Raw genomic sequence first — 24936 nt, 5'->3', positions numbered from 1 at the left:
ATATTTACTCTATCTAGTTTCTTAATTATTTTAATAAAGTCTACCACTCTAAACTTTCATCTAATAATTAATAAAATCACAATATATCATTGATTTATATAAATTCGTAAACAAAACATGTAAAATAATTAAATAAAAAACTTAATAATTATATACCTTTCATACCATTTATTTAAATATTTTAGTTATTAATTTTCATAAATTAATAGTATATTATACACTGATTATATTTTTATTAATTATTAAATAAAAACTTAAGATATAAAACTTAATTTAAATAATTAAAAAGCTAGAAAAACTGAATACAAACAATTAAAACTAGATAGACAAAAAATTTTACGAGTTAAAATATAGGTATTAAGTTAGTAATGCAATTTTGAATAAGTCAATTTGAAAATACTTTACCAATTTTTGTCTAAAATAAGTCATTGAGATTTTAATCATAAACATTATATTTTTAATATTTTTTTATTTTTCTCTTACATTGTTTAATTTATAAAGCAATTTAAATATAATCATTTAAAATTTTATAACATTGATTTATATAAATATCTAAATTTAGACAATGTAATGACTAAATATATTTAAATTTTTTAATTTTTTTCATAAAATCATTAATAAAAAAATTTTAATCAACATATTTATATAAATGTGATTTTCATCAAATATGTGACAAAACAATAGAGAGAGAAATTGCTATAAAGATATTTCTCTCTAAGTGTAAATTCTGGATAAGAGTAAATTCTAGCAGAATTTAGCAGGGAGTTAATTTAGAGGTAAAGTGAGTATTCCGATATTTTTTAGATTAATTTTAATTTTTATAAATATTTTTATTATAATTTAATTATATTTTTTACTTTTTTTTATTCATTTAAATAAGAGAAAAATATATAATATTTATTTTATTTCAACTCATCTAATGATTCTATATTTTTAATTTTACTTTTAATATATTTCTCATCCTCTTATTTTTCAAAACATTAATATGATATTAAAAATTATAAAATTAATAATTAATAATTTTAAAAATTTAATAAGAAATATTTTTTCGTCTCAAACTTATCTTCCTGCTTTAAGGAAAAGATTTTGTGATAGAATTTTTAGAGAAATATTCCCTGTCTAAATCTATCTCAAAAGTTTTAGAAATCAATTCTTAATTGTCCTTTCTAAATTCATTTCTATTAGATAAGCATTTAATCTCTCTAAATTAGTCTCTCTTTTTTTTCCGTCAACAACTTAAAATCAGTCTAAATCCTATTTTTGACACATTTGTGCGGGGCGATGGAACTCAACCCATTTTTCGGCTGCACTCTCTCCGTCTTCATGACTTGGCTTTCAAGCTTATGGCCCTCTCTTTCCTCTCTCTCTCTCTCTCTCTACAAGGCTAGCCAGAGAGACGCTGAAGCTAAGAGAATACAGAAAAGCAATAAATCTTATTTTTAAGCAATTAATAATTAGTCAATTTCCAATTCCAGTTCTTTTTTTCTCCTTAAAATTAGGACATCCGTTAGAACCCCACATTTTAGCAACGAAGCGTGACATTATTATTTGTGGCTCACGAGCCGCATATGAAGCTATATATACCTATCAATGGGAAAAAAGAAAGACAGGGAAAGAAGAAAAATAAATAAATCACCACCAACAACAAAGGAAGAACAAAGGATCATATAATCGAAATGGCAAAGAAATGCTTTGCATTGTTGTTGGTGGTGTGCCTTGTTGTCGGTGCAGTTGCTGATGGAGACTCACCCATCGAAATAGCCCAAAAGAAATGCAGAGATAATTGCCACCTAAATATTTGCACGTTCAACAATAACTTCTGCTATTATTACTGTGGTGGTATCTGCATTATCCCAGCAACGGACGGTAAGTAGGTGTATGAATTTACGTTTTATTAGTTATGTATCTGCATTTATTACAAATGTCACTGATTATAACTTTTATGTTAACATTATTTAATTTTAAAGTACGTTCAAACGTAACTCTGAATATGTATTGGTTGTTTTTTTTTTTTTTCCTCTCTTCCATTCAAGTCATAAAACAATAGTTACATATGCATTCTCCTTCTTGAAAACGAAATATTTTTTATTGTATTTTTGTTCTCCACAATACCTGAGACTTTATCATTATTTAGTTCTTTGCTTTTACTCATTTTAAAATTATCGATCAACTAGTTAAATAATATTTTAAACACAATTTTTAAAATAATTATTGTAAAAGAACAATTTTTAACAATATATTAGATTCCATGATTAGTTGTCAGTCAAATATTTCGATTTAACTCTAATACTTTTTATCAATCATGCTTCTCATACAATGTATAACTTCATGAACGTGTTATTTTTTTACTGCAATTTTGAAATGTCTTTTTATGTGTTGCAACAGCCAATACCGAAGCAACCAAGGTGGAGGACGATAGTGCAGTATCAAGGAAGATTCATCCAGGTGCTGTGAAAGAACCTGAGGCTATAGCCCCCGCGCCTAGGGTGAATGTTTGAGATGGATGAAAATGGAATCGAAGGATGATGGTCAAAATGCACTCAAGCTTATTACAAGGTCTTCTCATGAATTAGAACAGAAAACATGTTCTTGTACTATTTATATATGTCCTTCACCTCTTTCCCTGGAATTGTCATTAACTACCATCATCATAATAATAATACCTTTTGAAATATCATCATGCTCTTCTTATTCTCTTCTTTTCTCTTTCAGCAATTACACTTTTTATTATTTTATCTTTCCTGTTTAACTTCTAAAGGTTATGTATTGCTTAATCTGCGTATATACATAGGTCATTCGTGCTATCAAACTTATAAAAGTTTACTGCGTTCTTTTAATGCCAATTAGTATATTTTTATACTTCATAAACTACTCTCAGGTACTTCTGGAAAAACGCACGTTCATATCATAAACACGGAATCAAACATCATTTTATTTTATTATCTAGCTTTAAGAAGAAATAAATTTCTCTCAAAATATATCAAAATTTATTTATTAAAAATATTTAGATATGTAGTTTGTGATAAATAATCTTTTTGCTAGAATATAAATAAAAAAGTTAAAATTTTAATTATTTTTTATTTTTATCCCTTCAAATAATATATATTTTCCGTTTCATTTCTTATTTATTTTATTTCATTCGCGTTGTTTTTTTATTTTTTCTATTTTATCTTTATACTCATTTCTACTTTTATGTCCAACAAGATTCTCTGTTTTAATAATATTTTGCTAACAAATACATAATAACAGTCATAATAATAATAATAATAATAATAATGTTTCTTTTAGTTTCTTCATCAATTTATTTAAGTTCATTTTTTAAAATTTTGTGAATGAGTGAATTTATTTTATTTTCAAAATTTTGAATAATATCTTATGAAAAAAATATATCTAAAACATTTTTTTAAATAGTAAAAATGCTCTAAATTCATGCAATAAACTGTTAGTATTAATAACATTTGAATATAAGAAAGATAACTAATGATGATTTTAAAATAAACTTAAAATAATCATGAATTCTAATATCATAAATTTAAGTTCTCTTCAGTCTAACTCATTTTTGAGTTTGTCAAAGAGGACGGTTCTAATTTAATAAGTAAGAGATGAGTAAATGATGTCTAAATTTTATATGCTTGCAATTACAAAATTAAAATTGATGCAACTAATTTTCAAGATTATCTTTATTTTCCAGAAATCTGCGAGATATAAAATAAGTCGTAATAAATTCAAGATTTAAATATATTTTTAATTTATATATCTTTGTGACATTTTTTTTTATTTTAGTTTGTTTAGCCCTTGAATTTTCTGAACTTATAACACTGACTTTTTATTCATAGTAATGACGTAATTAATTAAAAGTTTTGTATATGTCAAATTTTAAAATCAAAAGTGTTGAAGTCTATTAATTTTGGAACGAAATTTTTTTAAAAAATTTGTGAAAGATTAAAGTTAAAATATTAAAAAATATAATCATCAATAACAAAACATTTTAATCAATATATTTATATAAATGCGTTGCATATAAAATAAGTGACAAAACAAAGAGAAATATCTTAGCAATTTCTCTCTCTAGGTGTAAATTCTCAAATATTAAGTAAAATATAGTAGTGAAATAATTTAGAGATGAAGTATTTTGCAAAAAATAATAATTTAAATTCATATTATTTTATAGAGAAACTATTTGTTTTTAAATTTTTATCTAATATTATCTTTTAAAATTTTTGCCATGATTAATTACATGTTGGTTTAGAGAATTTTTTTCTTTAATTTTAAACTCATTATTTGAAAATAATTTACATATTTAGATACAATTTTTGCATAAAAAAATTCTTCTTAAATATTCTCTAAATTTCATATTTAAAGACAGGTTTTGTGAGAAAATTTGTGATTTTTTTCCAAATTTTTTTATAAATATGATTATATTTATTTGTTTGTGTTATATTTTTATTGAAAGAAATCTTATTTGAGTCGAATAAATCACAGTAAATAATAATTTTTTTAGTATTGAATACAGTTGTATTTATTTTAATTTAAACTTATTTCAAATTTTTTATATAAATATGATAATTTTATATTTAGATAAAGATTTTACAATTAAAAAATTATCAATCTCTAATTTATTTTTAAGGACTTGTTTGGATAGAAGAAACAATAAAGAAAGGAAAAAAAAATAAAGCAAATTTTATATTTGAATGGATAGAGAAAAGAGAAGGAAATGATTTCTTTTGGAACTAATGTAAGAAATAAATATCTTCCTTGTAAGATTGAAGAAGAAGTTTCTTTGTTAATATCAATAATATTAAAAATTATAAAAAAAAGCACATGTCATAAAAAAATTAGATTAATTTTATTTTTATAAATATTTTAAATATAATTTAACAATTTTTATTTTTTACTCGTTTAAATAAATAAAAATAATTGTATTATTTTTCTTTTTTTATTAACTCATTCATACATTAAATATTTTTTTTACTTTTTTTATATTATTTCTCAATCTTTATTTTTTAAAATATTAATATAAGATTGAAAATATAAAATATTGAGGAAAAATATTAAATTAAAAATTAAAAATATTTAAATTAATTCTATTTTTTTATAAATATTTTTAGTACAATTTAATTATTTTTTATACTTGCTTTTCGATTAATTTAAACAATCAAAACTAATTTTTTATGAATTTTTAATTTTTATTCAAAATATTCAAAATATTGATTAATTTTAACTTTATTTTTATTAATATTTATTTAATATTAAAAAATATAAAAATAAAATTTTTTATCAAGAAAAATATTATATAAGATAAAAAATTTAATTAATTTATTTTTTCATAAATATTTTTAATATCATTTAATTATTTTATTTCATTTTCTTTATTACTAATTTAAACAAGTGAATTTTATTTGTTTATTAAACTTATTTAAATATTAAATATTTTTTTTATCATATTCTATTTTTTATCATTATCTCAATTTCCATCTTTAAACACGATGGTTATATTTACGGAGATATTTTAAGAAAAAAAATTATGAAGAGGAATATTTTTGTCTCAAACTAATTTTTATGTTTTTAAAAAAATATTTTTTAATAAATTTTTGAAAAAATATTCATCATTTACATTTATCTCAAAACTTAGTGAATAATAAATTATTGATATTCTATTTTTAAACATATAAAATTAATTTAAATTAAAAAAATAAAAAATAAAATAAAAAAATCTCTCACGAAATCTTAAGTAAATAAATTTGATTAATAAATTAACTTTTATGTTATTTTATATTATTTTTGGTCTTTTTTATAAAAAAATAAAAGACTAAATTTTTAAGACAAAAAAAGTAATTAAGTCACTTATATTTTTTATAAATATAAATTTTATTTTAAAAATATTCATAATATTAAATGTTATAATTAGTAATTTGTACAATTAATGATACTAATAAAAAAGTATAAAAAAATTTAATAATTAATACTTCTTAAATTTATGTTCTTATAATAAAGATAAAAAAATATTTTATTTTGTTTTTTATAAAAAGGATTAGAAAGAATTATACTTTATATTTTTTTTTTTAAATTATTTTGATTTCTCACGCGATAATTGATTAAATTATAAAATGGACTTCTTTTATTGTTTTTTCTTAATTAATTTTATTAAAAAAGGATTTAATCTCTTAAATTAGTTTTTTTTTCAAAAAATCTTAAAATCAATATAAATCCTAATTATGGAACTCACCGGTTTTTCGGCTGCACTCTCTCCGTCTTCATGACTTGGCTTTCAAGCTTATAGCCCTCTCTTTCCTCTCTCTCTCTCTCTCTCTCTCTCTCTACAAGGCTAGCCAGAGAGACACTGAAGCTAAGAGAATACAGAAAAGCAATAAATCTTATTTTTAGGCAATTAATAATTAGTCAATTTCCAATTCCAGTTCTTTTTTTCTCCTTAAAATTAGGACAATCCATTAGAACCCCACATTTTAGCAACGAAGCGTGACATTATTATTTGTGGCTCACGAGCCGCATATGAAGCTATATATACCTATCAATGGGAAAAAAGAAAGACAGGGAAAGAAGAAAAATAAATAAATCACCACCAACAACAAAGGAAGAACAAAGGATCATATAATCGAAATGGCAAAGAAATGCTTTGCATTGTTGTTGGTGGTGTGCCTTATAGTCGGTGCAGCTGCTGAAGGAGACTCACCCATCGAAAAAGCCCAAAAGAAATGCAGAGATAATTGCCACATAAATATTTGCACGTTCCACAATCGCTTCTGCTATTATTACTGTGGTGGTATCTGCATTATCCCAGCAACCGACGGTAAGTAGGTGTATGAATTTACGTTTTATTAGTATGCATCTGCATTTATTACAAATGTCACTGATTATAACTTTTATGTTAACATTATTTAATTTTAAAGTACGTTCAAACCTAACTCTGAATATTTTTTGAGTTAATTTGCATCCACTTTGTTTGTTTACGTCTTTCTATAGAATATTTTAAGAGATTTGTTAATCTGAGTTGTTATGCTTGAATTTAAGTATTCATTGAAAATTTTTATTAAAAAATATATTTATTATATTAAATTTATAAAATATAATTATTTATTATTATTATTTGTTTATCCTCAGTTTTATTATTTTTAATATTTTAATAAATAAATATTCTGAATAATGAATTATTATTATTATTATTATAGTAGCAGTTAATTTTTAAAAAATAAATTTGCATAAGAAAATATGCATTATTTTTTCTCTTTTCCATTTAAGTCACAAAACAAGAGTTACAGGTGCATTCTCCTTCCTTCTTGAAAAGGAAATATTTTTTATTGTATTTTTGTTCTCTATTTATCGTTGTTTAGTTCTTTATTTTTATACTTTTTAAATTTCTCGATCAACTAGTTAAACAATATTTCAAATATAATTTGTAAGATAATTATTGTTGAAGAATAGTTTTTAACAATATATTAGATTCCACGATCAGTTGTCAGTCAGATATTTGAATTTAACTCTAATACTTTTTGTTTATCAATTATGCTTCTCATGCAATGTATAACTATTTATGTCTCTTTATGTGTTGCAGCCAAGTCTGGAAAAGATAGTGCTGTATCAAGGAAGATTCATCCAGATGCTGTAAAGGGACCTGAGGAGGCTATGGCCCCTGCAGTGCATAAGGTGAAGAAAAATTGAGATGGATGGATATGGAATCAAAGGATGAGGGGCAAAATGCACTAAACCTTGTTATAAGACTTTCTCATGAATTAGAACAGAGAACATATTCTTGTCGTATTTACATCTGTTCTTCACCTCTTTCCCTGGAATTGTCATTAACTACCATCATCATAATAACATCTTTTGAAATGTTATCCATTCGCTTCTTATTCTCTTTCAGCAATTACACTTTTTATTATTTTATCTTTCCTCTTATGCTTTCAAAGGTTATATATAATTTGCACATACATAGGTTATACGTGCAATCAAACTTATAATTAAGATTTAATTTCTCGCGTAGATTTAACAAGAAATAAAAGATACGTAATATACTTTTTTATTTAAAAATATTTAAAAGAGTCATATTTATTTGTTTCCTTATATTTAATGTCAAATTTAAAAATTATACCACATACGAAATTTTTATATAATATAAAAATAATTAATCTAATCGTTGCGCCAAAGAGTTTTCTCAAGTAGATTAATTCATAAAATTTCATAAAAAAATATAATTGATATTTTATTATACTATTTTATTTAACAAATAATATATTTTTAAAATATGAGTAAATTTCAAATTTTGTATTACATATTTATAAATATTTAAATTATATAAAAATTAATATATAATTATAAAGATAATATAAGATAATTTATCTTGTATTTTATAAAAAAAAATTGTTAAATTATATAAATGTCAAGTTTAATATATACTTAACGTAATTGAATCTGAATTTCTTAAAATATTATAAAAAATTAAATTTCCAACTAGCTTTTTCTGTTGTTTGAATTTTTTCTTTCCCATCCGCAAATACAGATGACATGCAAAAGAGTGGGCACATTGCGCCACTAACTATAACTCATTATGTTAGTATATTGAGTGTCTAAACTTGTTAATCTTTCAAATTAGTGATGCATTCTTCTAAGAAATCGTTTGAATCATTGCCTCCAGATTAATATATATGTGTACAATCATTGATTGATACATATATTTTTAAAAATTCTCAAAACATGAGATTAATTTGTGATTTCAAGTTGAACTTAACCTACAATATTTATGGAATGTTCCGTTGGATCGGTTTTTTTTTTTTTTTTTTTTTATTACCATACTTCGTTTTTCTATTATTCAAGTTAATCCAGCAAAATTAGCTAGGGAGATAAGGACAGAAAAAGTTTGCTTGACATGGTAACAACCATAGAATTGTTCCTATATTATCTATCACAAAGAATTATATATTTATTAAACTATTCATCTTTAAGTCATTTACTCTTTAATTGATGATAAATTAAAATGATACAACTTTTTACACATTTTATATTTATGTTTTTGTTGGATCATTTGTTATCTTTCATATATTTAAATTTATTATTGACATCGTATAACTAAAAAAGTTGCACTCAATTAATACAAAATGAGAGACAAAACTCGATAGCGTTGTTTTAAAATAAACAAAAATAAAATATAAAAGCAAGCTCAAGTATATTAAAATTCTAATAAGATTTATGAAAATATATCTTATTGGAAATATGTTCCTTAATTTTATATTACCAAAACAATATCTGTATATAACTGCTGTTAAAATTGGGATAATGCCTCTTATAAGAAAATCAAATAAAATTTAGAGTAAAAAATGATTAAAAATGAATCAAAACATTTTTATTTAAAAGATCTGAAAAATTTATTCAACATCTAACATTAATACATAAGTACGACGTGATTCTCTTTGATTAACAATAGAATGTCTAATTTTTAAGGAAGGTAAATTTTATTCTTAAACTAACGCCAAACGATAAGTCAAACACTTTACAAGTAAAAGTTTTTTACATTATAAATTATTACATTACTAAAAGTAATTTATTTTATTCAACATATATATATATATATCTTACATTATTATAGAACTGAGTTACACGTTTAGGTGGTAGACGTATAACAATAGAGCATATTAAACTGTGTTATTCTGTCTGGATCCAGATACTGGAATGAGTCGCTCCCGGATCGGCTCAATTTTTTTTTATTACTTAGACTGTGAAATCAGTTGAAAACCGTTTTCATGCTGTACATTAGATGGGCTGAGAATGCATGAGGTTGTTATTGTGAGTAATATTTTGATCTATATATATGATTTTATTTTATTTTTGTAAGCTCACCCTTACATTTCTGTTTATACTGTTGTGTGCGTGTTTACTGCGATGATTGTACGGTGGTACGTGAGTAGATATAGCGGGTGTTGCATCTATTTCACAAGCTGAGGGGTCAATGGAAAAATGTTAGAAGCTGGAGTCGAGTAATTATACATTAAAGTCATTTTTCTTTATATTTTAAGACCTCATATAGAGCGAGTAATGTAGTAAATTTTTTTATGTATTTTGAGTATTATGAATTAAATGTAATATTATATTGTTCTATTAAATACTTATCATAAGAAATTCTATTTATTTTAAATGAAAAGTAAATTTTATACTTATATTCTTTCTTATTTATTTAATCAAATAAGTAAATAATGTAAAAAATTTTCGACAACAAGTGTCGTGAGTATAAATTCTTTTAAAACCTCAGTTCTTTTTTTATTACTTAGGTTGTGAAATCAGTTGAAAACCATTTTCATGCTGTGCATTAGATGGATTGGGAATGCATAAGGTTGTTACTGTGAGTAATATTTTGCTCTCTATATATAATTTGATTTTATTTTTGTAAGCTCATCTTTACATTTTTGTTTATACTATTGTGTGTGTAATGCGATAATCGTACGTGAGTAGATATAACAGGTGTTGCATCTACTTCACAGGCTGAAGGGTAAAATAATCCAAAAAAATACCTATTTTAATAAACTACAGGTAAATTGTTCAATTTTAGAGTCAGAATATTTAAAATATGTTTGAAATTTTTTTTAAAAAAGAAGTAAGGGCTTATTTTTTAATTTTATATTAAAAAAATTATATATTATTTAAGATAATAAATATATTATTAATATATTAATTTTTTTTATTATATTAATTTATATATTTTATTTTTAAAAATTATTAATTTTAAATATATTTATTTAAAATATTAAAATAAGCCCCCTCCTCAAAAACCGTCACCCAATCGTACCCTCAATGAATTGTCTTTGGACAGCGCACGGAAGCTAAGAGATTCATACGGACCCTAATTAGTCAATTTCTTTTCTTTTTTCTTAAAATAAGGAACTAACGAGTAATTAGAGAGAAGTCCAATTTTAGCAGAGAACCATGAGATTATGTGGGGCCGAAGCACCATTGAAGCTGTATATATACCTATCATTCTAAACAACAAAGGACGGGAGAGAAGGAAAAGAAAATCACCACCAACAGAAATGGTAAACAAATACAATATCTTCTTCTTGGTGGTGTGCTTCATAGTTGCTGCAAGTACTGTTGAGGGGTTGGACATAAACAAGCTCCAAGAAGATTGCAACAAAACTTGCTACCATGGTTGTCCTCTCACACCAAAATTTTGCCGATGGTGGTGCGATGGCCGCTGCCATAACCCAACTTTTCTCAGGTATATTTATTTCTTTCTCTCTCGCTCTAGAATTTTCTATTCAGAGAATATTATCAAATCTGTATTTTTTTTTAATCATCATTATTAGCAAATGCTGTTTTAGCATTGTTTTTATTTTTATTTTTTATTTTTAATACCAGCCAAAATCAGCTGCCGCCGGAGATGAATTCTGAACGTCTACTGACCGATGTGAGTTTTATTTCTCCCTTCATTGTTTGATAACTACATTATGCTTCTTTTATAATAATAATAATAATAAAAATAAAAAATAAAATTGAGTGGCCTAATCATAAAAATTAAGATTAAAATATTAAAAAAACCCGTAATTTCTTTTAAAAAATCACACATAATTTATATATTTTTATTTTTATTATTCATGAATAAATTAAAACCATTTAAAGAAAATAAAGGCATTCTTGTGTAAATTGTCTGAAAAGTTTGGCATGATAAAATTTCGACGAAAATAGGAAAAAATAATAGTGTTGTTGACATTGTTGTTCTGTTCACTTTTATGTTTATTGTTAACCATACTTCTTGTATCTGTGTATAACATTATAAAAAATATTAAGCTTGATTATGTCTTTGTTATTTTAAAAATTTGTTGCTCTTCATTTAATTTCTTAATAATATTTTTTCAAATTCATATTTTATATTTCATATATTTTTTACTAAATATTTTTTATTTATTTAAATATTATAAAAAATTATTTAATTTCTATAAATATCATAAATTTATCATTTAATCTTTATAAATATAATAGATTTTCTATTTGATTATCGTACAATAAAAAATTATAAACTTTTACGGACAAAAGAATTTAGTAAGCTTAATTATTATTATTATTTTTAAACTTAGTAATTTTGAAATGCGTCTTTATGCAGCAGAAAATGTAGAAAATAGCGGATTGCGGAATTTCCCCGTGCCAGCTGAAAAATACTAATTTGAGTTAAAGAATTGAAGGATGAGGCAAAGCATTGCAAAGAAAATGCAACCCTACTTCCCTCTCCCTGTCATTAATTGCCATTAAAATAATATACCACTAAATTATTATCCAAATTATTCTATCCCTCTCCTTATTTCTTTGAGCTCTCTCTATTAAGAGTTATCACTCCTTTATTATTATTATTATTATCATCATCATGTCTCATAATCATTGAAATAATTTTATTTATAATAATGATAGAAATAATATCAATTTAAATAAACATATGAATATTTTTTTATTATTTGTCAATCTTTATTATGAAATCTATATTTGTTTGTAAACATTAGTTTTCAATAATTTTTTTCAGTAATTTAATTTGGTTGTAACTATATGTTTTTTTTATATATATAAATTATATTGATATAAGTGTCACTTTAAAGGAACAAACGTTTGTGTATATGAACATATGTATGCATACAAATATAAATATGATATATTTGAGCTAGAAATCCAAAGTATAGAATTACAAGTGTATTTTATGAGTGGCAGTTATATTTGAGCTTAAGACATGTACAATATAATAGAACTAACTTTGGTATATTGGTGATAGAATAAATAAATTTTTTTGACACGTTCTCAAAATTATGAACACCATTAAATTGAGAACGAAAAGTTCCAATAAAAATAATTTCATACTTATGAAAAGACTTAATAATATAAATTTATGGCTCGATTACTAGAATGACATATCTCTGTAGATTGTTTTACGGAAACTGATCATGTCATGTTTATTATAAATATTTATACAATATACAAAATATTAAATTACATTTTTTATTAAAATATTATTATGATTAAAATCTTTGTATTAGTTTTGACATTTTTATAAATAAATTTAATATAATTTAATTACTTTTTTTCATCTAAATATAAGGTTATTTTTTTAATTTCTTCTCTTATTTCAATTCATTTAAACTCTAATTTTTTTTTATTTCACTTCTCATACTCTGGGCAAAGCCTTTGTATTTCTAGCTCAATAGTCAAAGAAGATTGATTTGATTTGAAAAAAATTCATTACATGTAAATATAGTGTGAAAATTTAAAAAAATCATGTATAAATTAAAGTTATAAACAAAAATAAGAAATTTAAACATAGTTTTTGTTTTTTAATTTTTGAAGTTCAATATTTTTAGTCTTTAATAATTACATAACTAATTAAAACGTTGCTATATATTATTTTTTTATAACGCATCAATTTTTTGTTCAGTAAAAGTAATATCATCACTAAAAATAAAAAATGCTGAATTTTAAGAAAAATGATACTAAAATTAAAAAAATTAAACATGACCCACATCCCCACACACATAAAAACAGAAGGCAGGGAAGGAGGAAAAATAAAAGAGGAAGAACAGCAAAAGGGAAGCAATACCCAATACTCTGGGGAGGTACGATACTTATTCTTTCTTCCCTTCTCATTCATATATCTCTAGACCCTGTGCAATATTCCAACAACAAGCTATTACTATTTTTATTCTAATATTTTAAAATTTTATTATTTATTTTGTTAAATATTAACTGTTTAAAGGAAAAAGGCATCATCATGGATATCTATCTTTTGGACAATATAAATAACGTATTTCTACTTTTATATCATTTGGCATTGTTTTTAATTTGTCCTGAAAATCTCTAAACGAAAATAGTAATAAATAATATAATAATATTGAAATTGCTTTTCTATTTACATTAATATTTATTATTCATTGTGCTAACTATCCATGTATAACTTTAAAAAAAAAAAAAAGCATTATTTCTAAACATTTGAAATTTCTCTGTGTGTTGCAGCTAGCTTACTAGATCGTGACGCAATGATGAGGGGCTTTCCTGCCCAACTGAGCAAGACCAATCGGCCCTAAGCCCGGCCCAATCACCTCTTTCGGCCCAGACTTTCTATCGAAGCATGAAACCTCACATGCCACCACCACTTGCCTGAGACAACTCATTGAGGGAGCACAAGACAAGCCTTTATATATTTATATTCGTCCTTATCCTCTTTCCCTCCATTTCCCATTAACTACCATCGTAATAATACCATTTAAATATCATTAATTTATTCTATTTTTCTTCTTCTCATTGAGTAATTGTACTTCATAATTTTTTTTCCTTTCATAATAAGATTATATATTGCTTAATCTGCATTGATATGTTATCGATTAGTAATTTTAAAATATTATAAAATTGATAAAAAAATAAATTATCAAATATCCAAGTCCCGACTACTTTTTAATGTCACTCGGTTTCTTCTCTATTCAAATATGTAGTGTAGTGTTGGGATATCTTCTCTAGTAAGTTTTATCACGGTCATTAAAATATTTAACTTATTCTATTCGAAAGATAATAAACAAGTATTTTCGATAATAATAAAAAAAAGATGGTGAAAATTTTTCATTATCTCAATGTAGTAAAATTTTCATTGGAGAGGATTCATGCCCATAAAATAGAACTGTCAGCGCTTGCTTATTATTCATTATTCATGTAGTTAATCTTTCAAGTGAGTTGGTGATGAGTTCTACAAAGAAATGCTTTGAATCCTTGCTCGACTTAATTATGTACCATGTTTGGTTAATTTTTTTTAAAAAAATTCAGAGCAAGGAATAATTTGGGATTTTCAAGGTTAAACTGAGCATACATTTATGGAATATTGGTATTCCATTACCACACGACATACAATTTTGGTCCAAGGTATACATGAAAGAAAGTGCCCACTTCAATAATTAAGTCGACCAGGTTAATTAGCAAGGCTATAAGAATTGTAAAAGTTTGCTTGACCTGGTAAAAACTAAAAACCATGGACTCGGTGTAGATTTTTGCAAATTGACTACCATCTCTCTTTCTCTCTTTTAACTATTAATTAAGCTATTTTATACAGTTTTTAAAAATTAATAAATGTCTTAATAATTTGTATAAAATTTATTATCTAATTTCTAATTCTACTTTTAAATTAATTAACTTTTTTAGTTATTAGTTTGCAAAAATTAAAGATACGATACGAAAAAAATAATAAATATAATTTTTTGAATTTATAAAATGACAAAAAAAGAATTTAAAAAAATGGTTTTGATTAAAAAGAGAAAAAAAACAGAAGAAGTAGTTGATTACTTTCTCAATGTGTAGGCATTACTTTAACCTGCAGTTTTATATTTACACGGAAGGTGAAGTATTTATACATACATGGGCTTATATCTTCCTTTTCCTTCAGCTTTCAAATAATAAAGTTCAATTTGTTATTCTTATCTCTCACACCTCTCCTCTTATTCATTAAGTTATAGAAGTTCATGTTCTCTCCTCTAATTATTTCGCTTTTCAAAGTTAATTATTGTAGGTTAACTCTGCGCAGTCTTCAATTTGTGCTACCAAGGCTAGCATAAATAATTGGATTTACAGGAAGCCAATTTAATTAATTATTTTGTTTAAAATCAAACTATATTTTTTTTAGACTATAAATATCTCAAAATATAATTTTTTATTTTTTTATTCAGACCACAAATATTTTCTACAAATAATCATATTTTATGGCACAGAGTTTTCTTCTAAATATGTAAAACTTGAATTATAGATAATTTTATGCTAATTGATCTACGTGTTTAATAATAAAATATAAATTTTTATTTATAGCATGTTAAGCTTTATTTTTTTTGTAAAACATAATAAAAAAAACTTCAGGATTTTTATGTTCGCAATTTAGGTACATAAATTATTGCACAAATAACACATTACACTTTTAATAATTTTTATTTAAAACAAATTTTATTTGAAATATATTTTAAAAAATATAAAACATAACATAAAAATTTAAATCACATTTTTTTACTATTTAATTATTTTGATTAAAGTATTAAATTTAAAAGATGACAACAATAATAATAATTAATTAAGTCTTATTCTAATAAGTAAGATCATTATGACATTATCATATTAAAATTAATTATTTTTTATTATCATTTAAAATTAATTATTTGATAAAATATGGATGTTTGTTGTGATTTAATTTTCATTTTCATTGAAAAACATCTTTTTTACTTTACTTTCTACAAATGCATTCATCAAATGGAATTTCTCCACCCGAGGATGGGAACACACATCGACAATTCGCATATCCCCAGTTAAAGGGAAAACTTTGATTCTATACATTCATTCATAATTCATATCCGGGACGACCACCTCCAATTTATATTTATTTAACGTGCATTTACTGTTAGATAATAAAATTTTTATATTAACTGATTAACAATATATAAATAAAATAATTATGACTTTTAAATTATTGAAAACATTTTTAAAAAATAAATTACTCAAATTTAAAATTTACCTTCTCTCAAATTTGAATCAAGCGTACATCTCAAATTTTTAACATGATATAAAGTTTACGTAAAAAAGAGTTATTTTTTTAAGGAAGGTAAATATACTAGGTCATAAAACTTGAGAGGGAGTGCTGATCAATTAATATAATAATATAAATATGTTACAAAATTTGTTTAGACAAATAAATCATCTAAACTTAAAGTCGATTCTATAAATTTAGACTGGGTCCACGTTAAGAAGCACTTTCCATGCGAAGATACCAAGAATTGGGGAAGGAAGGCAATGAAGAGTGTGCCATTTGTAACAATTCATCAAATTCGAATTCTTCTTTTTCTTAATTTAGGAGGCCTTGGGTCTAACAAGAACCCGAAACTTGAGGAACGAACAATGACATTCTGTGAGGCTCATGAACCATTTAAGAAGCTATATATACCTACCATGGAAGGAGAGGAAGGAGTGAATAAAATAAAGTAGCAACAAGAGCAAAAGAAATCCGAAAACCAAGATGGGAAATAAATACGTTGCAGTGTTAATGGTGGTGTGCCTTGTGGTGGCTGCAGGTATTGAGGTGAATGCTCAGGATGAGACCAAACGCAAACAAGAGTGCACCGCTCGTTGCAACAAAAATTGCGTATTCCCCACGGGCTTCTGCAATTGGTGGTGTGATGGCCAGTGCGAAGGTTCACCATTCTGGGGACGTAAGTTTTTTGTTTCCTTGTTAATCTTATCTCTCTCCCTATATATATTTTAAGATTAAAAAAATAATAACAGATAATATAGTAGTGTCGACGTTGTTGTTCTATTTAGTCTACTAATTAATTATTATTATTATTATTCTTTACGTTGTTGTAGATTCACCACCGGCTGGCTTAAGGAACATTGAATCAAGCACGTTACCTGTACCAACTGAGAAAGACTACCAGGACTTCATATCAGCCCAGAACGAGAAGCACTAGACCATTTTTAATTCTGCAACTCATACTTATCTCAATAATAATAAACAGTGAAACTCATATTTTTAAAGAAAAAATCGTTACTTACTGAAGGTGCTTTCTATGATAAGTAACTGATTTTCTATCATGTTTTTTTTGTGTTAAATAACTCCGATTATTTATGTTTAGCTGCATTAAACTGAAAAGGGATGACCCAAAAAAGGAAGAATAGAAAAAGGCCGAAAAGGAACCGAAGGACGTGGCAAGGGTTGATTGGTAGAATGCACCGAAGTTGACTACAATGGTTTTTGAATAGCTTTTAAGAATCTGTAGCGATGTAGCATTGTATTTGTAGACAGGCGTTCTAATTCTTTTTGGCTCCTCTTGTTGTTAACAACAATGACGACGATATTAATAAAATGTCATCCATGAATTTCTTTTATTTTTATCAATCTATCGGTCTCTGCTACACATTAAGTTTAATTTTTTTTTCATGTGATGTAATTGGATGTGATGAATAAATTTATTATTAATTTTTTTTTTATATATAAAGATTCAAATATAAAATCTTAATTAAGTGATAATGAGTCACTTTGCATTCTATTTTTATTGGTTAAGCTAAATTTTATTATCTAGTTTCTTGAAGATCTCAAATATATATAAATTTTTTTCTAATTAAAATATTCAATAAATATTGTGTGTAATATGCCATCCGCAAGTATTTTTAAAATAATAGGAAAAATTATTATTCAAATTAAAATTATCCAGTCTTTTATACTATTTTTTCTTTTCCTTGATTTCTTCTCTCTTGCCCCAATATAATAGGTAAAACGAGTATTCACTTAAATATATTTGTTTTAAATTATTATAATTTTGTTTTTAATGTAAAAATTATTTTTTAAAAAATCATTGTATTTAATATTTATATTTAATCTTAAAAACTGAAGTTAAGAGAATTAATAAATTTTAAAGTTAAATTTTTTTTAATCAGACCGAATGAAGCCCGCGTCATAATATGCGTTTAAAAGTAGTACCTTAAGATTTTTTTATTTGATTTGCGCGCGTGGAACAAGTCTATATGTCCAAATAGATAAGCTGTTAAGGATTTGTCTAAGTTAGTTCGTGGGATAAGTATCTATATATTTTAAATGAATAAATAGATAACATATTGTATTAAAAATTATATTACTTTATAATATTATTTTACCAACGGAAGTTATTTTAAGTGAAAAGTAGCTTAATATCGTTTAAGTAAAATTTTAAGTTTAAATTTGAGTATATATAAAAAAATTTAAAAATTAAATAAAATTATATTATTTTTCTATATAAAAAAAATTTATATTACTTTTTTTTTATCTAAGTTTCTATAAACAAAAATTTATTAATCTTTCTAAAATGGTTTTATCTCAAGTGGTAACTTATGCAATTAATTATGTATCATATTGGGCTTGGAAATTGTTTTATTGACATTTAAAATAGATATATATTTTTTAATTTGGGAAGATGTTTTATATATATATATATATATATATATATTTAATAAATAAAAAATTAATTATATGTAATATTATGTATGATTTTAATTTTAAAATATTTAATACCAGAACAATATGAAACATTGTATTTTATGGGAAATTTTTTAATAAAAAAGTTCATCGATAGCGTAATATTATTATATGTTTAAGAACATTTAACGAGAGAATTAAAATTAAATTTATACACATGATATATTTGATTAAAATTAAAATTGATATAATATTGTAATATGTTTAAGAAAGCAGTGAGTAATAAAGAATGTGAGAATAATTACTAGTTTTACACACACAAAATACTGTCTAATAAAAAGTCATTTTTATAATTATATCAAATGAAAGTATAGACATTTCAAGCAGCATGAATATACGAAGTTTGTATCTTGTTTTATGTTTTAAACTATATAAATGAGTATTTGATCAGAAATGATATTTTTATAAAAGTATTTTATAGTAACTCATGCAAATTTTTTTAAAAAAATATGATTTTTAATATATTTATTTTTAATTCAGTAAAAAAATGATAACATAAATTTGTTCTTTTGTGTTTTGTTGTAAGTGGTTGAAAAATAACTTGGATAAGAATATAAAATCTCGTACATTGTTTATCTATTGAAATGTAAAGGGTTACTATCAGTCACATAGCGTAAAAAGTAATCTGCATTGTGTAGGTTAGCAGTCTTTAAAGAGTGGCATTGTGAGTTAGAGTCGTTGGTGCCAACAGTGGCCGTAGGTGGCCATTGTCTGGGGTACCGCGGTGGTCCAAGTGGATCACAGGTTGCACCTTTCATCATTCTGCAAATACATTCATCAAAGGGAATGCCTCACCTGCGGGCACACATATACGTGGATTTTACATATGCCCCGATAACAAGGACGACACTTTTCTTTGCATTCTTCTATATCTGGACAACCCCCTCCTGTCACAGATAGTTCACAGGTCTTCGCCTTGGATATGACTGCAAAAGAGTGAAATTTAGTAGACGGTTAAATTTTTTTTGTAATAATGTGTAAGTTCTAGACCATTTTTTCTCTGTGTAGACATATATATTTTTGCAGCCGTAGGTACACATACAATTTGATATGCTATCATGTTATAAAAATTGTTAAAAGAAGAAAAAAAGTGACAAACAAGCCGCTGAAATATTGAATATAATAAGAAGGCCAAGAATTAGAGTGGTAGCCGATGAAAGTGGGCCATGTGTTTCTTGGCAATTCGCCGAGGCAAATTAGTAAAATTGGAAGAGGACAGGGGTGGTTCAAGAATGAAGAACTGAACCTGGCTATGGATATTAGATTCAGTGAGAATTTTATAGGCCCGGAAAATCAGACGGGTCATGCTGCAATGTTCGTGGTTTTCAAGGCTTTAAGAGATCGGAGAATTTCAGCGTTATAAAAACAATATCACACTGATTAAATGAAATAAAATAATTTTTGAAGCATATTTAATAACATATAATAAAAATTTATATATAATATATTTCATAAAAATTATAAATTTTAATATACTACTATTATTAAATATGATAATTTTAGTAAAAAATTATTATTTATCATTATATAACATTGGACGTACTTAAAAAAACTAAATAAAAGATATTGTGGCATTTTCAGAAAGTAAACACAAATTATTTTAATACTTGACTCTTTCAGTTTAAATTTTGTAGAAATTTTTTTTAATCTTTTTATTTTATGTTATTGTAATAGTAAAGAACAAAATAAATAATTTTTTATAAAAAGGAAAATTATATAAAATTTAAAATTTAAGGATTAAAGTTGACTGAAGATTATAATATCAGATATATTAATATGCAAGTTTAAGATTTTTAAAATTTTTCTTTATTTTTTCTCGATTAACTTTGCTTTTTATAATTATTTAAAGAGCTATTTTCCTACCAAGGCCCTATTCTATTTTACGCTACGTAAAGAATTAAGGTTACTTATTTAACATTAAGTTAGGGCTAGATATTTGTATGGGGATTAGTACACTTAAAATGTCAAGATTTATTAAACATGTAACTTTTACTTAAATTCTCACCTACCCACTTACCAAAATGTGCACACATTTCTATATATACCCATATGTTAATTAATTAATTCAGAATGATAACTCCTGTAATTACAAATGCAAATGTGTTTTGTATTCAAATCCTTGAATAACTATTATTTGCCTATATAGAAAAATTATATCTATATTTTACGTTTATCCTAGTTTATCCAGTGAATTTGCATGGAATTAACAGGAGTTTAAACTATCAAATGGTAGATTTGAAAATGGAAAGTAAATTGGTTTACTGGTATGTAACGCTTGTTGAGGATATATCCGATGTACCGTCTTTCAGGCCAATCATAATTCACATAATTTAACTTCAGATATAAAGTGCGTTAGTATATATACAAATAAGTACGTGCCATGAACACATCAAATTAGCAAAGCAAATGTACGAATGTCCACAAAATGCAAAACCATAGTGCTTCATTTATTTAATATTTATTCAAAGTACAAAGGTATAACTCCAGTTGTTACCAATACTGATATTATTCTTGCTCACTGCGGGAGCTCTTAAGCACCATACTACATACGAGTTACGTAGTTATTCAGTGAAAAGCGTTCAAAATTGAAGATAGACGACCCTTTCTTCCCTTATTGTCCTCCTCACTTTGCTGAGGCTGAGCATCAGCAAAGTAGGATTCGCTCTGCTTCTTCAGTAGCTTCTCAACTTGTTCACCAGACCCAGGGAACGCAAGATTCTTCACTAGCTTATGTATCTGACTTATCACATTGTCTTTCTCACCTTCACAATTTCAATCACCAAGTAAATAACCCAATCAACTACGTTTTCATGCCATAATAACAGAAATTAATATTCAATATATACCTGCGAGGAAGTTCCTTTGGTTGTTCTCAGCATTGATACCAAAAGCAACCAAATGAAAATCTGTGGAAGCGTTGATGGCAACTGGGTAGGATGCTGGAATTACGAATATATCGCCTTCAGACAACTTGGCTCTGTAACTCTGCACTTTTCTAGGTCCTTCTTGTTCCTCCTCCTCTTCTTGCTGTTGCTCTTGCTTTTGGTGTTGCTCTTTTAAACCCACAAGTTCAAGTTTTGCTTTTCCCTTGTTAACCACTAGTACCACTATGGCCTTTGAATTGTAGTGTGGCAGAAGAAGACCTCCCTAATTTTTTTAAAAAAAAGGGTATTTCTAAGTCTCATTAGCAAAGAATCAAGCATGCAAATAATTAATTGTAGGGAATAATGGTATACCCTAGTTTGTTTGTGGGTGTTTTGCATACATACCTCCTTAATCTCTACACAGTCGAGGAAGATATCCAATTCCTGAAGCTGTGGGTTTTTGTGTGGGGGGATCTCAAAGAACTTGCCAAACTTGTTGGAATAGATTGGGCCTCGGCTTCTCAAGTTGAAAGGTTCATTTTCAGAGGAAATGGATTTTCTTGAGCTGGATTTGGCGTCTTTGCTCAGCTCCTGGATCTGTTCCTTTGACACTTCCACTAACACTCCCACCTCTTGCTCCTCCTCTTCCAATAGAGTCTTCTCTATCTCCTCGAATGGTGCCTATATTTGCAATGTAACCATTAGAGCATGATGGTCATTTTTTAGTGTAACAAAATTAATTACACGTGAATTAAATTTAGACAAATTAGATATTGATGCGTTGCTTGCTTACATCAAAGGAGGCCTCAAGAGTATTCTCGCTGAACCCGCGCAAGAAGGATTCTTGATCTTCACTGCTAAACGGGAAGAAATCCTATAGAATAGAGAAGGGAATGTAAGTAAGCAGTGCCTTGAATTAGTTAATCTAATGTTAATTTTTATTAAGCAGTGTACCTGGACTTTGCCGGGTTGGTTAGCGGGTACAGCGAGTTTTACTACTTTGAGATTCTGGTTGTCGTCTGGGTTAAGCAGATAGAATGGGGTACCTGCTGGGATTCTGAGTGCATCCCCACGCTGAAGTTTGTAAGACTCTCTTTCGTCAGGGCTCAACAAGGTAATTAAGGCACTCCCTGCAATTAATCCCAATATAATTAACATATTGATTAAGGTTAGTCGTCATTGGTTAACTGTTAATTGATTAATACAAACAAGTGATGATTTAAATGATTGTTATTTAATTACCGTCGAGGACAACAAGGAGGAAATCAGCATCAGCGTGGTGGGGGAGAAGCAAGACGTTGGGTTTGAACTTATACTGAACAATTCTGAATTCTCGGAGGTTCTGGAGTTTGTTGGAGCGCTGTTCGAACCTCTGGAGAACACGAATGTAACCGAATTTGTTGTTGACGAGTGTGTGGAACTTGTTGTTGTTAAAGTGAAAAGGGTTCTTTGGTTTCTGTGGTTCTGATTCTGGACCTTGCTCTTTCTCGCTCTCCTGCTCTTTGTTATGATGTTTGCTCTGTTCTTTGTGCTCATGCTCCTGTGGGCGTGGAAATGGTTGATCCTGCTCTTCTTGTTGGTGCTGGTGCTCTTCGTGCTTGTGCTCGCTTTCCTGGTGAGGATGAGGTTGGCGTGGTTGTGGTTGATCTTGCCCTTCTTCTTGGTGTTTGTGCTCGCTTTCATGGGGAGGATGAGGTTGGCGTGGTTGTGGACGTGGACGTCGTCGATCTTGCCCTTCTTGTTGGTGCTCTTCTTGCTGGTGCTTGTGCTGGCTTTCCTGGGGAGGATGAGGTTGGCTTGGTTGTGGATGTGGTCCTGGTTGATCTTGCCCTTCTTGTTCGGGCTCTTCTTGCTGGTGTTTTTGCTCGCTTTCCTGGGGAGCATGTGGTTGGCGTGGTTGTGGACGTGGTCCTGGTTGATCTTGCCCTTCTTGTTCGGGCTCTTCTTGATGGTGCTTGTGCTCGCTTTCCTGGGGAGCATGAGGTTGGCGTGGTTGTGGACGTTGTCCTGGTTGATCTTGCCCTTCTTGTTCGGGCTCTTCTTGCTGGTGCTTGTGCTCGCTTTCCTGGGGAGGATGAGGTTGGCGTGGTTGTGGACGTGGGCGTGGCGATGGTTGATCTTGCTCTTGATGTTCCTTTTCCTCCTTCTCACCCTCCTGGTGTCCGCTTTGTCTGTGTGATTCTGCATGTTCCTTCTCTTCATGTGATGGAGGTTCTTTTTCTTCTTGGGCCTTTTTGCTTTGAGGGTCCTCGAAGATCTGGCAATGAGCAAGGCATGCTTGTTGCTTGAATACATCTTGCTCTCTCTTGCAACTCTGAAGGCACCTTTTGTAACTGGGACTCTCCTTTTCCAAGTGGGCAATGCCAAATGAGACGGAAACTGAAGCTAGGAAAAGAATTCCAAGCAACAGCAACAGTGGAAAACGAGCTTTCATCATGGTGGCTACTGTATCTCTTAAATTATTGTACTCTTGATGGATGATGAGAATATGGGGTGATAACAGTAGTATTTATAGTTATGGAAGGGAGGGGATGTGGTTAAGATGCATGGACATTTGGCTGTGGTGTGGCATGCAGGTTGACGAGTGTTGAAATAAACAAAAATGATGTGGCAGAAGAGAAAAATGGTTTTGAGGTTAGAATTTGTGGTCCGGAGTTTAGATGTAGACGGTCGCACGCGGCGATCTTGATCAGCTAGCAGAAGGGTGAATTGAGGGTGTGGCTGCGTTTTGCTGCAATCTTATGTATTTGGACATTGTTTTGCAAGGGATTCTTTTATATTTGTCTCTTCATCCACGGCGGTTTTCATTGGTTTTTTCATGTTAAATTGGTTTTATACTATTACTGTACTTGCTTTTGCCACAATTTCATCTTTTCTTCTTTGTTTATTCTCTTATTTTTACAACGACTTTCTCTTCCTTTTTTTTCTTTTTTTTCTTTTTTAACATAACATTACTTACACCCTTTACTTCCAGTACTCTTATATTTTTAATTCACTTTCCCTTATATTTATTTTATCTTTTTTTATTACACTATTTATCACATTTTTACTTAGAAGTAAGTGTTAATA

At 27.0% G+C, this 24936-nt stretch overlaps 1 protein-coding gene across 1 annotated transcript; it reads right to left on the bottom strand.

Moving 5' to 3' along the window:
- Positions 1-21568: 21568 nt before the first annotated feature.
- On the bottom strand, positions 21569-24307 carry LOC113873620 (beta-conglycinin, beta chain-like). Its single transcript, XM_027511822.1, has 7 exons — positions 23916-24307; positions 23110-23570; positions 22822-22997; positions 22661-22741; positions 22273-22548; positions 21850-22150; positions 21569-21765 (listed from the first exon to the last, which is right to left on the bottom strand). Exons 1-7 carry the CDS (start codon positions 24302-24304, stop codon positions 21569-21571), a joined length of 1881 nt encoding a protein of 626 aa, XP_027367623.1. The 5' UTR covers positions 24305-24307.
- Positions 24308-24936: the final 629 nt, after the last annotated feature.

The sequence above is a fragment of the Abrus precatorius genome, unplaced genomic scaffold (assembly GCF_003935025.1).
Source record: "Abrus precatorius isolate BTA unplaced genomic scaffold, Abrus_2018 Scaffold7, whole genome shotgun sequence".
Classification (NCBI taxonomy): Eukaryota; Viridiplantae; Streptophyta; class Magnoliopsida; order Fabales; family Fabaceae; genus Abrus; species Abrus precatorius.
The sequence above is the reverse complement of the archived record's forward strand: the minus strand, read 5'-3'. Positions and strand labels throughout refer to the sequence as shown.